The 17,652-nt window shown below is 36.4% G+C and overlaps 1 protein-coding gene across 1 annotated transcript in view; it reads left to right on the top strand.

Annotated features, from left to right (window-relative positions):
• Positions 1-17,652, top strand: part of HEPHL1 (hephaestin like 1) — a 92,875-nt gene that overhangs the window by 53,889 nt on the left and 21,334 nt on the right. The window contains exons 9-13 of the mRNA XM_007495001.3: positions 2,009-2,220; positions 6,811-6,961; positions 11,337-11,549; positions 14,307-14,520; positions 16,636-16,775. Of these exons, the coding sequence (XP_007495063.2) occupies positions 2,009-2,220; positions 6,811-6,961; positions 11,337-11,549; positions 14,307-14,520; positions 16,636-16,775 (930 nt within the window). The remainder of the gene's footprint in view (positions 1-2,008; positions 2,221-6,810; positions 6,962-11,336; positions 11,550-14,306; positions 14,521-16,635; positions 16,776-17,652) is intronic.

Here is a 17,652-nt window from a genome sequence, read left to right as displayed (position 1 = left end):
AATAAGATGTTTTGCTGGTCTACTCTGATAGCGATGCTAAAGTGGTAAGGAGGCAGAATTCCAGCCTGGTTCAGGATACAGGATATTCAGGTCCTGTCTGGTCTCCTAAATAAATGGATACAGAGCCCACAGCCAAACCTTTATATGAAAATTCCCAAGGACCTACCTCCCATAGCAAAATTCTGGCTATTTTTATCTTGATAGTCAAAAGGTAATAAGCTTAGGGTATTCATTTGTCCAAGAAACTGAAAAACTGAAAATATAATTTAAAACTTAAAATATGGGATTTCATCAGTAGTGACTTTCATTTTACCCATGTAGATTGCAACCTCCTTATTGCTTTGAAAACTATTGTGACTTAAAAATATATCATCTTTTGGTCAACGTGGTGATGAATCACTCAGTTTAGCTAGCACAGTCTCAGTATACCAACATATGACCCATCATTAGGCTCACTTCTGAAGAGTTTCCACTTGGATTAAGATTTGACACAGCCTCGGAGAATTCATGGCCACCTCCACTCTACTATCGGGTATTTGGGTAGGATGCCAGTTGAGAATGCAAGGCTGCATTTGTATAGGTAGATTTTTTTTAATAGCCTGGACTCTGGAATTAGCTGGAAAAAAAAGTGTTCCTTCTTGTATTTTCATCTACTTATTTGAAATTTTTATTCTTGATCAAAGAATCTATGTGTTGGGCTATTTGGATGTCAATAGTACCTTTATTTCAGACATGATATGCTGATTATAAAGTCATGAAGCAGAGGAACAGAAGGGAAAACTCTGGAATTGCTATGGGGACAACTTAGGACCTTGAAGCTACCTACACATACTATTTTTTCTGGAATTTTTGTTTTTTCTCTTCAATTTTGCATAATCTCAGCTTCTATATATTGTGTATATATTTTAAAATCTCTATTTTTGGGGAAAACATCCAGGAAGTTTTGTTTTCATGTTTTTTACTTTACTAAGGAAAAAATTATTTTTTAAATCTCTTAGATTCATTATAACTGACTTAACCCAGAAAAGCACCATATTTTGTAACTATGAAAGTTTTTATCTGAATTTTTAAAAACCTGTATTTTGTAGGATATTTTACCTAGAAATTCATTCTTCTCTCTCTTCTGTGACCATTTTTCAAGCAACCAATTACTTAATGAAGTTATTTCTCCAAATAAAAATAGAAATGAATGGTTTGGATTAATTCATGAATCAATAACAAGTTGAGGTTTTAAGGATATTAAAGGAATCCAACTTTGGTGATTAATGTCAAGAAAGACAACTAGTGTGTTGTTTGATCTCTGATCTATCCTTGATGCATAAATCAGAATTTTAGAGTGAAAGGTTTGAAGCTTTGTCACAGTGTGTTAAAGCAAAAGGAACATTACATTAGGAAGATTAGGATCCAACTAACATTCCATTGAACATCACAATTTTTCTTGAGACTCTTAAACCTTGTTTAAGGTTTGCATGGCTAGTTGACCTCTTCCTATGCCCATTACCATATTATAACTTATATCACCATCCTTGAGGGCAGAAATTATGGCTAATATATTGCTTTTGCACATAGTGGGTGCTTAAATATTTGTCCAAATGAATTGAATATGTGTCACCATTGTCTGTTTTTTGTTGCTATCAACATAAAATGTCTTTAGGAAAATGTAGGAGTATTATTTCAGGGACAAGGAAGAAAGGGAAAAATAATAACTTGTCATTTTTACTCTCCTTTGCACCCCTATCTTTAAAGTCCTTCTCTGTCTCTCAAATATATAGGATTGAGGATTGAAAAGAAGTTTGTCCCTTGCCTTAAATTTCTAAAATGTTATAGCCGTACTGAACTTGGCATTAGGCGGTCCAAGAACAACAGTACCCTTCAGCAAGTTTTCCTTGGTACCACTGTCTGGGAAAAGATCCCAGCCTTGATTAAACATAGGTCTGAGAGATGTTTATGTTTCTCTGTTCTTATGTCCCCCTTTGAATAACTGATCATTTTACTTTGTTTCTCTAAGGGTTTCAGAAGATGGGAGCCCATGTAAAACCAGGTGACAAATTCAAATACAGGTGGATGGTGCCTGAAAGTGTAAGCCCAACAGTTGATGATCCCCCCTGTTTGACATATATGTACTTCTCAGCAGTGGATGCAATCAAAGACACCAGCTCTGGTCTAGTGGGGCCATTGTTGGTCTGTAAAAGGAACACTCTAAAAAATGATGGAACACAGGTACATAAATAATTTCCCAGAAGGACTATATGAGAGAAAGTAAAAGGTCTTAGGGTGGGCAATTAGTATGGAATTAAAAGAATTTGTTATATGAATGCATTAAAAATAGCTTTTCCTTCAAACATCAAACTGGTAGAAAAAAACAGTTTTGTAATGACTAGGCTGCTATATGCTTTAATTGAAGCTTATTGGAGCCTAGATTTGGTGGCGGTGATGAGGCAAGGGGTGCTTCTTTCCTCATTTTCAATTTGAAACCTTGAGAAATGTGAACAAAATACTAATTCAGACTCTTTTCTCTAGACTGTGTGCTATCTCAAATTCAGACTCTTTTCTCTAGGATGTGTGCTATCTCAAATTAAAGCCTAATCGTTTATGTGCTGGTCTTCAAAGGAAAGAAATTCCACAGAGAATGCTTCATATAAGGCCCAAGAGACATTTTAGGGGTTGTTCTCTCTCTCTCTCTTTTTTTGGTAGATATTTACAAAAAAATTATAGATAATACAAGCATGGTTTCCAACAGCTGTGAAGGAAAGGAAAAATGTTGTTAATTATTATCTGCATGGTTGGAATCAAATAGCTGATTTTTATATGTTTGTTATTATATAGTCTCAGTCATAATCTCAAATGAGTTTTTAGTATACAGATAATATGTGAAATATCATTTCCAAAATACAAGAAGTATCTTGAGGTTTGTCTCAGTTTTCTCAGATAAATCTTCCTGACTCCAGGTCCAGCTCTCTATTCATTGCACCACCTCGTTGCCTGGTACCTTATTTAGCCTACTTCAAATAGATGAAATCAAATTGACCTAAATATCAGAGAGAATAGAACAAGAATCGATTCTGTCCTCCCACCCAAAAGGAGGCTGCCTCTCCCAAATATCATGACGACCTAAATCTCAGACAGGATGTAGAAAGAAACAATTTTGTCCTCATTGGTGACTATATGGTCTAGTAGAAGTTTCTTCTCTTTCCTGGGAGTCCTAAGTTTTGAATGCAACACTAAGCATTATAGACAGATTTCCTCCCAGTGAAAAAGGGTATGTACAATCAAAGAGTTCCTTTTATTAAAAAAAAAAGATATTTTATTTTTCTAACTATATGTAATAAAATTTAGGGCCATTTTCAAGCCAGAAACTTTATTTTTATGAGCTCTAAAAATAAAATTTCTGACTATAAAATGATTCTAAATTCTATTAGCTTGTTGGTTAAAAAAATCTTCTTTATTGCTAAATATATATGCTTTTTGGGGTAGCTAGATGGTACAGTGGATAGATATGGCAGGTCCCAGGAATAAATCTGGCCTCAGACACTTCCTAGTTGGGTAACCCTGGGCAGGTCATTTAACCCCAGTTGCCTAACTCCTTAGAACTTTTCTGCCCTGGAATTGATATTTGTTATCAATTGTAAGACAGACGTTAAGGCCTAAAATATTAATAAATGAATAAATGTGATATTCATAAGGGGAAAAGTATTCATTTCTTCATCTGTGGGTTTGAAAATATGAATTTCAGTCCCTATTTTCTTGGGCAAATATCTCTACTTAAAGAAAATGAAACCTATTGGGGGAGAATGATGCTCAAGGAAAGGGAAAAAAATTGTTTGAATCTTATAGTAAAGATAGTTCTTTCTCAGGTAATGTTCTGACAGGGAGGCCCTCAGCTACACACTTAGGTAAGAGCCTAACCAACCCAGCCAACATCAATTTCCTTCCTCAGTGATCAACTGGAGCTTCCTAGTTTCCCCTATTATTCACAACTAGATGCAGATAAACAACTAGGTCTCCCATTAAGGAAACATTCTCTCTTGAGAAAAATATTGCTTCTTAGACTTGCACCCAAATGGACATATTACAAAGGAGACACACTAGCCTGCACAAGTCCACCCATTAATCAATCAACAAGTATTGATTAAGTGCCTGCTACGTGCTCAGCACTGGGGTTACAAAATAGAAGTGCTTCACCCTTAAGGCCTTTCTGATCCAGCCAGGGAGAACATTCCACTGGTATGGAGGCCAGTGCAAAAGTACAAATAAAAAATAGAGAGAGAGAGAGAGAGAGAGAGAGAGAGACAGAGACAGAGAGAGAGACAGAGAGAGAGCCAGAGAGAGAGACAGAGAGAGAGCCAGAGAGAGACAGAGAGACAGAGATAGACAGAGAGACAGAGAGAGACAGAGACAGAGACAGAGAAAGACACAGAGAAAGAGACAGAGAGACAGAGATAGACAGAGAGACAGAGAGAGACAGAGACAGAGACAGAGAAAGACACAGAGAAAGAGACAGACAGAGACAGAGAGTCAGAGACAGAGAGACAGAGAGACAGAGAGAACTGTGTGGAGAGAGCAGTAAGAAAACCAGTTTTGTTAGACTTTAGTAGAGTACATGAAGAAGAGTAATGTGTAATCAATTTGAAAAGGTCAGTTGGGGTCCAGATTGTAAAGGGTTTGAAATGCCAAAAAAGTGGAATTTTGTACTTGGTGCCAGAGGCAACAAGAAGTCACTAGCATTGGTGGCTCAGTGGCTAGAGAGCTAGACTAGAGCCTGGGGTTCCTGGGTTCAAATGTGACCTCAGATACTTCCTAGGTATCTGATCCTGGGCAAGTCACTTCACCCCAGTTGCCTAGCCTTTTCTTCTCTTCTACCTTGGAACTAATACTTAGTTTCAATTCTAACCTAAAAAAAAAAATAATTGGTGTTGATTGAGTAAGGGAGTGACATGGTCAGACGTATGCCTTTAGAAAATCACTTAGGCAGTTATTGTATGGAGGATGGATGGGTGAAAGGGCAAGGGCCACCACCACTTTGAGGAAAAAGTTCTGTGGATGTTCCTAATCAAGAGCCCTAACAAAGTGAAGGGATTTCAATTCACCGAACATTTATCATGAGCCTATGTATGCCAGGCACAGTAATAGGTCTTGCAGGTATATAAATGAGAATGAAGTAGCCCCTGAATACAAAGAGCTTGCATTCTACAGGGCAGAAATTATATATATATATATATATATATATATATATATATATATATATATATATATATATAGAGAGAGAGAGAGAGAGAGAGAGAGAGAGAGAGAGAGAGAGAGAGAGAGAGTAAATATAGACAATGGAACAGCAAGGTGGGCATAGTGTCATAGAGTGCCAGCCCTGGAGTTAGGAAAACTCATCTTCATGACTTCAAATCCAGCCTCAGACACTTACTAACAGTATGACCCTAAGAAAGACATTTAACCCTGTTTATCTCAGTTTCCTCATCTGTAAAAATGATCTGGAGAAGGAAATGGTAAACTATTCCAGTATTTTTGCCAAGAAACTTCAAATGAAGTCACAAAAGGTCAGACACAACTGAATGACTGAGTAACAACAAAATACTATAAAGTGAAAACAAGGTAATTTCTAGAAGGGTAAGGATAACGTCATCACTTACATTTCTAGAGAAAAGAGAGACATTAAAAGTTCTGATTGCAACTCTGAGTTTGCTACATTGAGAAATATATATGCAAAAGAATGAACAAATGCATAAAAGGCATTAATTACAAACTCCTAAGTGCTAAAGATACAAATATTTGTTAAGGAGCTAGTTTCTTCCTATACTAAGCTTTCATTTGATAACACAATGATAAAATGATGGTTATGATTATAACAACAGTCACATTGTTGTTACATTATGTTGTCAAATAGTGATCAGAAACAGTGTCCTGGGAGGGATGTTTTGGACTGCTAAGTCATCAGAATGAGAGGAGCCACAGGGCAATTGATTGATGTGACTTTTACAGGAATGGTAATATTGAGCTAGAGTGGATAACCATTAAATCAAAATTACTACCAATTACAGAATTGAAAACAATATGTAAAGGCCAAAAAAAGCACTTTGCAATTAAGAAATAATTAGTCACTTCCCTCCATCATAATTTTCCATGAATTGGTTGAGACAAGCCTCTAGGCTATACCTATTATTGATCTTCAACCAGAATTGCTTTGGTGAGGAAGATTGCATCAGTTTATAAGTACTCTTTTGGGGCAGCTAGGATGGCTCAGTGGATAAAGAGCCAGATCTGGAATCTGGAAGACCTGGGCTCAAGTCTGGTCTCAGGAACTTCTTAGCTGTGTGACTTTGGGTGAGTCACTTAACCCCAATTACCTAGTCCAAATTGCTCTTTTACCTTGGAATGGATACTTAGTATTAACTCTAAGACAGAATGTAAGGTTCTTGGTTGTTGTTGTTTTTTTTTTAGGAAAAATAAAACCCTTCTCATTTTTCAGTATTTCTCTTCCTTCCCATCCACCTATGGGCACTTGTATACTCAATATATCAGTGTATTTTTATAGTTTCTTTCCTGTGCTTTGCTTGGAAGGGAGAGAAAGGAGGGACTTCAGCTATGATCAAAAAGTCCTCTAAATACAGGATGATTCATGATGCACTGCTGACATTCATCAGAATCCTTTATTTGGAAAATAAGATGCTAAATTTGCAACTATATGTCAGTTAGGATGCACTGAGCATTCAACTTTAAAAGGGAAAATGCTAAGAACTGTTCCTTTTCTATTTTGTTTTCATGCATTTTTTCATACACTCATTTCTTTCTTCTTTCTAGAAAGGAATAGACAAAGAATTCTACCTACTCTTCACAGTCTTTGATGAGAATCTCAGCCAGTACCTGGATGAAAACATTCGGAAGTTTACCTGGCGTCCCTTTGGTGTTGACAAAGAAGATAAAGAGTTTGTGAAATCCAACAGAATGCATGGTACCAAAAATTGTTATAACCTCTGTGAATGAAAAACCATTTGCTTTGATGTATATAATATCCTGGGCACTTCAAACCTATATTTTGCAGTTGTTGCAATTCTGATTCCTTCGATTCTTTTTGATGGCTTACGCACTAGCAAGTTATTTCAGTCTCTCAGTTCCTAACCTTTAAATGATTATTTTGTCATGTATCAGTCTTCCAGGAATGTTGTGAAGCTTAATTAATACTTTAGAAACTTCAGATAGAATAACTCAATTTTTTCAAAAGTATTCAATTGAATTATCAAGTATAACCTCCCCTCTTATATACAGAAAATAAAAATATCTTTTACTAGGTTTACAAGATGTCAAATGAAGTGTTGGGATAATTAGAGATACCCAACACAGATTCATATATCTTTCTCTTCTATAAGTAGTACAGGAGTTCTTAAGTCTGTGAACTTGTTTTTTTAAATTATTATTTTTTTACTTTCTTTTTTCCTCCATTTTTTATTGTCATTCAAAACACACTTCAATGTTGTTATTGTTAAAAGAGCAAAGTCATACATAACCAAAACCCCCCAAAAAGCCAAAGATACCCTGATGTGAAAGATGACTGCAACAGATCTTTCTCTGAATGAACTTGATTTTTTAAACATATTTTGATAACTATGTTTTAACTATATTTCATTTGTGATTCTATATATTTTATTTTATGTTGATAAAAACATTATTATAAGAAAGAGCCTTCAGTAAAGAGGACAGGCTTTACTAGACTGACAAAAGGGTACAGACAAAAAGGTTAAGACTAAGAAATAGTGATTGCCCGAAGTATTCAGCTGGAAAACATTTGTTCTTGGTACCCCTAGAAGTTTGTGAAACTGGCTTGGATGTGGGGAAGAAGAAAGGAACTCAATTGGAGAGCTAGCTGGAGGCACAGACAATTGTGCTTGAGGATAGGTAGGAATTGAAGAGGTGAAGAGGAGGGGATCAGATATTCTAGTCATGAAACCCCAGGGTGTACCCTCTGTACCATCCTATTTGGCTAGGTGTAATGTGTATGGAATGGAGCCCTGTAAGATGTCTGGAAAGGTAGATGGCACCAAATGGTTACACAACCTTCAGTGGTTATGTAACAACTGTGGGATGCATTAGACAGTCTACAATCATTACTTCTAGCAATGAGGCTGTCCGTAGAGGCATGGGCAAGGCAGAATTGATCTATTTTATGTCTCTTCTGCAGTTGCCAAACTCTCAGCTAAAATAAAAGGGTGAGCTTGTGAAAGACTTATGTATAGATGAATACATGCACGTTGGGTACTAATGATGACATCAAAGGAGAAATACAAAATGAAGTAATTAAGAAGTTCTGTCTCACACCCATTAGACTGGCAAAGACAACAGCCAGTTAGTCAATTAGCATTTACTTAGCACCTGTGTGCTAGGCAAAAGAGGAAAAATGATAAATGTTGGAAGGGCTGTGGAAAAACAGGCACATGGATGGTTGGTGGTTTTGTGAATAGACAGAGTTTGGAATTACATATACAGAAAAAAATGATTAAACAGTGAGTCATTGATCTACCTAAACCCACTGCATAAGACATCCTGTATTCATTATTATTTACATGAATAACAATATTATATGTTATATAATATATAAATAATTAATAATAAAATGAATTATTAATAATATTATTATTTGTTTAAAATATTTAGAGCAGGTTTTTGTGGTATCCAAAAAAACAACAACAACAAACAAACTGGAAACTAAGGGGATACCCATAATTTTCTTTAAAACCCTTACCTTCCATCTTAGAATCAATATTGATTCTAAAGCTGAAGAGTGGTAAGGGCTAGGCAATGGGGGTTAAGTGACTTGCTCAAGGTCACACAGCTAGGAAGTGTCTGAGTCCACATTTGAACCTAGGGGATGCCTTCATGTTACAGCTAAAGGAGAGAGGGGAAAATGTTTCCTATCACTCCACATTTACCAAACCCTATAACAAAGAAAACCATTTAAGTAAAAACATTTGAGAACAGTTAATTTGCATTCCCTGCCTCTTTTCTGTTAGAAGAAAAGTATATTTCATTAAATATTCTCTGGAACCATCACTGGCTTTTTAGTTCTCAGACTTGGGCTTCCTTTTAGTGATTATTTTCATTTACAATGTTCCCTTTATCATGCAAATGCCTCTTTTGTTTCTGCTTATCCTACTCTATATCATTTCATATAAATCTTGCTATGCTTTTCTCCTTCCTCATACTTAAAATTTCTTACTGCACAAAAAATTCTATTAAATTTGCATGCCACACTATAAAACTGTACTTACTCTTTGATCCAGTAATACCACTACTAGGTCTGTATCCCAAAGAATTTTTTTTAAATGGGGGAAAGGACCCCCATTTAATTAATTAAATTTAATTAATTTAAATACAAAAATATTTATAGCTGCTCTTTTTGTGGTGGCAAAGAACTGGAAACAGAAATATCCATCAGTTGGGGAGTGGCAGAACAAATTGTGGTAGATGATGGTGATGGAATACTATTTATGCTATAGGAATGATGAACAGGATGATTTCAAAAAGAACTAGAAAGACCTTCATGGACTGATGCAGAGTGAAATAAGCAGAACCAGGGCAACATTGTACACAGTAACAGGAATACTGTGGAATGATCAAATGTGAAAGACTTGGCTACTATCAGCAATATAATGATCCAGGACAAGTCAGAAAGACTTATGACAAAGATTGTTATCCACCTCCAGAAAAAAAACTGTTGGAGTTGGAATGTAGAGCAAAGTATACTGTTTCTCACTTTAGTTTATTTTCATTTTTATTTTGATATTTTAGTTTTATATGATTATTCTCTTATAAAAATGAATAATATGGAAATATATTTTGTATGAAAATATATGTCTAACAACAGATGAAATTGTTTGCCATCTCTAGGAAGGGAGGGAAGGGAAGAAGATAATTTGGATCATATAACTTCTGAAAACTTACATGGGAAGTTGTTGTTATATGTAATTGGTAAAACAAAATATCTTTACCAAAAAAATTTACCTGCCACAGTTTGCTCAGCCATTCCTCAACTGATTAGGACTCAATTTCATTCAGTCTTAACTACAAAAAAAGAAGGCTCTTTTGAAAATGTTGAGATATATAGATATAGTATATATAGATATAGTATGTGTGTATATATGCACATAGATATACATGTGTACATGTATACATATATATGTTAGAGCTTTCTTGGCATATATTCACAGTTATAAAAACGATGAGTCAATGATTATGGACAATTAAGTCAATTTTCTTATATATTCCAAATTGCTTTCCAGGATGGTTGGATCAATTCATAGCTCTACCAAACATTATTATGGATATTACTATCATCATTGCTGCTACTATTAATTTGTTATTATTATTTTCACTTACTATTATCATTGGGCAGTAAGCTGGCACAGTGGATAAAACGCCAAGACTGGAGTGAGAAAGACTCATCTTCCTAAATTCAAATCCAGCCTCAGACACTTAATAGCTGTGTGACTCTGAGCAAGTCATGTCACCCTGTTTGCCTCAGTTTCCTCATCTGTTAAATGAGCTGGACAAGGAAATAGCAAGCTACTGCAGTATCATTGCCAAGAAATCCCCAGATGGAGAGATAAAGAGTCAGACAGGACTGAAATGACCAGACAGTAACAACAAAATACTATCATCATTATTATTACTATTAATACTAATATTAGCTAGCATTTACCTAGTACCTTAATGTTTGCAAAGCACTTAATTCAAATCTCATTTTAACCTCACAACAAACAGGGGAGATAAGTGCTATTAACCCCATTTTACAGATGTGGAAATTGAGAGATGTAGAGACTAATTGACTTGGCAAGAGTTACACAATGAGGAAGTGTGTGAGGTAGGATCTGAACTCAGGTATCCCTGACTCCCAAGTCCAGCCCTTCATCTCCTGGGTCACCTGGCTGCCTCCATTATTAATGTAAATATCTTCCCAAAGTCCTGCCAATATTGTTCCCACTTTTTGCTATGTTTGTCTATTTGCAAGTATAAGGTGGAACTTCAGAATTGCTTTAATGAAAAATTCTCTCATTATTAGAGACTCAGAGCATGTTTTCAGGTGGTTGCAATTTTTCTTTTTAAAACTCTTTAAATCCCTTGACCACTTTTCTGTTGGTGAATGGCTCTTGGTTTTATATATTTCATAGATTCCTTAATAATTTCTATATTATACTTTTATCTGTGATATTGGATGCAAATCCTTCTGCTCAGCCTAAGTGGCTATATTTCACTGATGATGCCCTAGTATATTATCAGCATCTGCAGTAGTACCTCAGACTCATAACTGCTTATTTCCTTTTGCTTTTTTTCAGCTGTAAATGGTTACATGTTTGGCAATCAGCCAGGCCTGGATATGTGCAAAGGTGATAAAGTTTCCTGGCATATGATTGGGATGGGCACTGACACCGATATGCATGGAGTTTATTTTCCAGGGAATACTGTTCATCTGAGAGGGACTCACCGGGATACTCTAGCTTTATTTCCACATATGGCCACAACGGCATTTATGCAGCCAGACCGTGCAGGTAAATGTGTGTATTCGATCTTATTTGGTCAAATTGTTGTGATGTTCTGTGTCTCCATGGAGTACTCTGTGTAAGGATGACTCCTTTGTATGTTAGTAGCAACTAGAGTCTAGCTCTGCCTATTATGACTTTAGTTAGAGATTCCTCTGGGTAACGTATTAGAACTGTAACTTAGATTTCATATTGGTAAGGAAATGAAGATCCTCAGGAACCATAACCAGCCATAAAGCAGAGCCCTGAAAAAGATGTGGCCCAATTCCCAGAGAAGACACATCTCATGTAGCTGAGTACTTTAGACCTAAAGAAAAGCTCATTTTCCTTATTCTCCTCAATTGAAATTCTGTCATCAGACCCTCCATGATGCATCCAGGAGATTGACCAGTAGCACTACTTGGTAGGTCATTCAAGGAATCCTGCCTTCTAATAATTTGATCATCCAGTGGCCCAATGGTCCGATAAGAGCAGGTTGCTTTGCTCCCAGGCTCCTTATGGCAAAGGAATCCATCATATACTCTTCCATGGGATATTATCTATCCATGGGGCAGAGGGGAGCCAGTGCCTGACTTCAAAGACCTTGTGGCTCCTTTTAAAGAAAGTTCTCGCAGATAGGAAGAATTATGGGTTTCTTCTCTCCTATACCACACTTCATCAAGATGTGGTGAAGAAAGGAATGTAAGGACAGAGCCCCTTAACGTCATCCCACATTCTTTCCTCCTTCACTCTAATCCTTGGCAAAAAAGGTGACCCTTCTCCTTGTTAAGCCAATCCCTCTTCTTATGCTTTTGATCCATCTCCTCCTGATTCCTCTTGGAGTTTGCCCCTACACTCATCCCTCTGATCTTCAATCTCTCCCTTCTGATTCAGCCCCTGCTGACTATAAATATGCTTGGATCTTCATCTTTTTAAAAAAAACATCTCTACTTTCTGTCTTAGTATCTATCTATCTATCTATCTATCTATCTATCTATCTATCTATCTATCTATTTATCTTTATAATTTTTAAACCTTTACTTTCCATCTTAGTACCTTTATGTATATATACATATATAAATAAATTTATAATTTTTAAACCTTTACTTTCTGTCTTAGTAATAACTCTAAGACAGAAGGGCAAGGGCTAGGCAAACAGAATAAATTACTTGACCAGGGTCACACAGCCGGGAAGCATCTAAGATTAAACTGGAACCCAGGTCCTCTGACTTAGGCTTGGCACTCTATCCACTACTTTACCTAGATTCCCTGTACTTTAGTTGCCATGGGAACATCTCCCTGTAGATTAATATATATATGTATATATAATTTTTTAAACCTTTACTTTCTGTCTTAATAACAATGGAAGGGTAAAGGCTATGCAAATAGGGTCAAGTGACTTGACCAGAGTCACACAGCTAAGAAGTGTCCAAGGCCTGATTCGAACTCCAGGTCTGGTGCTCTATCCACTGTGCCCCCAACTCACCCTTTCTCCATCTTTAAAGAAATTTCTTGACACACCAATCAACTCCTTAAGCTATGGTCCTTTATTGTTTTTCCTTCCATTTTGTGTCTTTCCTACATTTGTAATTTCTCTTATACCCACCATTTTCCCTCTGACACTGCTACTTCCCTGGTTGATCTGCTATTCAGTCTCTCTCTCCAAATTAACTCAGGGGCCAAATTAATATTCCTAAAGTGCAGATTGGGCCATATAAATTCCCATATTCAATAATTCCAAAACTTCTTCTTACTTGTAGGTAGAATATCAAATATAAAATCCCTCATTTGGATTTTCCAGCCCTTCCTAGACTGTCCCTTTTAAACTTTCCAGTCTTCTTACCCCTTACTCCCTTCCATATAGTCTGCCCTATGGTGGCTTCCTTGTTCTGTTCACACTCCATTTCTGGACCATGAACATGTTTTCTGGCTGTGCTCCCTATCTGGAATGCTTTTCCTCCTTGTGTCCCCCTCCTGGTTTCTCCAGATCTTAGCTACAATCCTCATTTTCTGCATGTCCCAATCCTCCTTAATATAAATGTCTTAGCTTGGAGATTATCTCCAATTTATCTTTTATTTATGTTTTGTTCATAATTATTTGTGTACTGCCTCCCCCATTAGACTGTGAGCTCCTTGGAGGTATTTCCTGAATTCCTATTTGGATATCTCTAGAGATTTTAATTGGGTTTTCCATAATCTGATGATGAATTTAATTAGCATGTGTTTATAATTTTTCAAAACATCTAGCTAATTTAGCACAACAGTAATGGCAATGATTAATGATAGTAATAAGCACACAATTAAGCTTAAAAACCACTTCATGTTTTTGATATGGAGGGATAAAACAACTGGTTGCTCCATCTTCCTTTTAACCTTTATAATTCATCCAATTCTGGCATAATCTGTTCATGGCCTCAGTGATGAAAACTTTCCATTGGCTGGAGGCTGCGCAAAATAATACATTTGCCTTTAGGGAGAAGCACATAATTTCAGAGTCTTAGAAGTGAGATACTACACTAGAATGATCCAAAATAGTAATATTCTATTGATGACATAAAAATAATGTACACATTAATCAAAGAATGACAATAAAAAAGACCCAGAAAAATTGCTTCAGGGTAGCAAATTATTTGTCTTTATCACAAATGAATTCCAAACAGGAAATTTGGAGGAGGGAAATTAGATGATTTCATATTGGTTAAGTTCAATTTGGAGACAAATATCTGGATTTATTGATAACAAAATCAAGCAACCACTTGTACAAATACTAAACAAGTTCTCTTTCAGGAATTTTTAAGGTATTTTGTTCCACAATGGATCACTTTTCAAGAGGTATGAAGCAAATATATGAAGTTAATGGCTGTGGCAACATGGCAGCTTTAGAGAAGCCCTATGGAATGAAAAGGACCTTCTACATCGCTGCAGAAGAGCTAGAATGGGATTATGCACCGAACAAAAATTGGGAGTCTGAGAAACAGCATTTGGATGCAGGAGGAGAAAGGTACCAAAGGCCAATCCACTGAGTGGTTATGTGATTGATGAACTGTTTGCTAAAGTTTTGCTAAAAGATGAATAGATTTTATTGATTTAGAGGGAGTATTTGGAGAGGGACTTTTATTTGTCCTCATTGTGCCTGAGAACTCCCATTTCTAATATGAAGGGGAGCTAGAAAGCCCTCATTTTAGCACATTTTTCCATATGCATATGTCTGGTACTAGCACTTTCAAATTGCAGAGAGTATCTCTGTGTGAAAGTGGAGTTAGGATGGAACGATGAAAGATTGGGATAAAAAAAGCAGACCTCACTGTGGATAAATGTCATGAGATTGTGGAACAAAATACCTTGAAAATAGAAAGGTCAAAAAAAGGACTGAACTCTTAGACCCCTTGGATATAGATTCAAGGGAAGAGAAAGTTGGACTGAAGTTGGCTAAAGTAAACAGATGGCTGCAAGGGAATTTTGAGGGTTGGCACAACTCTGAATAGGAATAAAATTAGAAAGGAGATAGGGGCTAATGCTTACATTTGCATATATAATTTATCTTTCATATATTTGACATATTCACATCTGTTGACACATAGTCTTTGTCAATAAGAATAAAAGCTCTTTGAGGGCAGGGACTGTTTCATTTTTGTCTTTGTGGTCTTTTTGTACCTAGAATAGTGACTGGCACATCATAAGCCTTAATAAATGTTTGCTGATTGACACAATTCATTTAAGCACACTTTCCTATATAGTCTTATACATATCCAGTTTCCCCAAAGGCACAGTTCTTAGTACATTAAATTGGTTATATCAAATATTCTTGTATTATTAAAATAACGTTCAGTCCCTCTCAAGCTTTTTGCCTTCTCTTTGGATATGGGGCTGGATGATATGATAAAAGGTGTTCCTGCTCCTGTCCAATTGCCCTTCAAGCTCTGAGACTAAGATTCTGTAATCCTGTTTTGAGACTCCTGGACTGTAAATTTACTGAGGAGGGCAAGTGCAACAATGCCACCTCATGGACAAATGTGGGATCCAGCCCTTAAAATTGGGAGATCTTAAAACTTAGAGGAGGGGTTTTAAAAATAAAAATAAATGAACTCATTCGGTTGCTACGCAATCTTTCTTTTGAGAATGGTGATACCAGTTCATAACTTGCAAAATGCAAGAGGATAACCCAACTAGTTATGTTTCTGTTTTTCTAAACTAAATTAAAATTAATTTTCATTAAAAATTTTTCATTTCTTAAGAAATGTCCCCCTTAAGATCAAAACTATTTTTCATTAGGGTGATCTAGCTTTTGAAATTAGTCATCCATTCATACTTTGTTTCATTCTACAAGTATTTCACACAATCATGGAATCTCAGAGTTGGAAAGACTTACCTCAAAATAGAAATCCTTTTGGCAGCAGTTTTATAATATGATGAATTCAATATCTATCCATCCAATAAACATTTTATCCTCCAGAATACCCAACACTATGTTCTATACTCTGAGAAAAAGAAAAATCTCTGTCCTTTGAGAGTTTACAAACTAGTGTGGTAAATAATATTTACACATAGAAAACAATTAGAAAATAATTCATAATATATAAGCAGAGACAAAGATAGTCAGTAGATTTAAAGGTTGGCAGAATTTAGAATCAATCTTTTCTTTTTTTTCCTTTTTTTTTTAAACCCTTACCTTCCTTCTTGGAGTCAATACCGTATATTGGCTCCAAGGCAGAAGAGTGGTAAGGGCTAGGCAATGGGGGTCAAGTGACTTGCCCAGGGTCACACAGCTGGGAAGTGTCTGAGGCCAGATTTGAACCTAGGACCTCCCATCTCTAGGCCTGGTTCTCAATCCACTGAGCTACCCAGCTGCCCCCTTGAATCAATCTTTTCAAAGTTTTATTAGGTAATGGATATGAATGCCTTGTGTAAATATACGTCTGTATACATAGCATAGCCTCTCCCCCCACATAAAGGAAGCAAATACTTGAGAGCCGAGAGAAAACCAAAGATTAACATCTTTGTAGCTAGAAACCTTTCCTCAGTTGCTCTCATGCTTGTTTTCACTTGAAAGTAACTCAGTAGCAGTTAGGCTTTTATAACTGGGGATATCTTTAATTTTTGTGTTCCTAATTTATAGACATGGGGACATTTTTATGAACCGAACTGAAAACTGGATTGGCTCCCAGTACAAGAAGGTGGTTTATAGGGAGTATACCAATTCAGAATTTGTGGAGATCAAAGCCCGTTCCCCCAGGGAAGAACATTTGGAGATCCTGGGTAAGTGGAAGGCACCCTCTGCAATAATGTACTCTCTGTTTCCTCTATTCACCTGTGTATGTTTTCTTTTAATATTGTGGTGTTGAAGAGAAAGAAAGAAAACTTAATCTGATTTTTTCCAAAATATGGTTATCTGATTCTTTTACTGTATAAAAAATTGTCTTTGACTGTAGAATGTCTTGGTATCTTCCCACTGAGAAAGTTCCTAGAGAGGTGCAGGTTGAACTAGATGACCTCTGGAATGTAAGGGGGGAAAAAGGTTTTTTAATAAAAAGGTTTGACTGGGTTATATTTAAAATAGGGTCACCAGGAATTTATATGAATTCCAAAGAGATTTATTTACAATTTATTTACAAAATATAGAAAGAGTGAATCAAAGAGAGGTTAGGGTAAGCTCAAGCACTAAGTCATTTACTCCCAGCCCCTGGCTCAACCAGGGCAGGGAGAGTTAGTCCTTAGGCTGATTGATCAGCAAAGCCAAGGACCTGAGGAAATCTCTCTCAAGGGGTAAGTTTCTCCTGAGGCTAGTTTTTTTTCTCCAGAAAATCTAGCAGTTAAGAGTCAGTTTTTCACTCACCATGTGTCACTAGACAGGGAGAGATTTTAGAACAGCCTCGCCAGGAACAGGGACTCTGGTCCAGCTTCTACTCCAAAGAATGAAGAATTGTCTCCAGTCTCCACTCCAAAGAATGAAGAACTGTCCCTCACAGGAAGTGACAGCTCCTTTTAAAGATGCCTCTTTTTTGTCACTTCCTGTGCCTTCCCCTAATTTTATGTCTACCAATCACAGTTTAAGCTTTGCTTTAAGATTGCCCAGGGGCAGTTGGTTTAATTCTGATTCATTACTTATTATTGCACATGTGGGTCATAGACCTCC

Source organism: Monodelphis domestica, chromosome 4, assembly GCF_027887165.1.
Source record: "Monodelphis domestica isolate mMonDom1 chromosome 4, mMonDom1.pri, whole genome shotgun sequence".
Lineage (NCBI taxonomy): Eukaryota > Metazoa > Chordata > Mammalia > Didelphimorphia > Didelphidae > Monodelphis > Monodelphis domestica.
The sequence above is the reverse complement of the archived record's forward strand: the minus strand, read 5'-3'. Positions and strand labels throughout refer to the sequence as shown.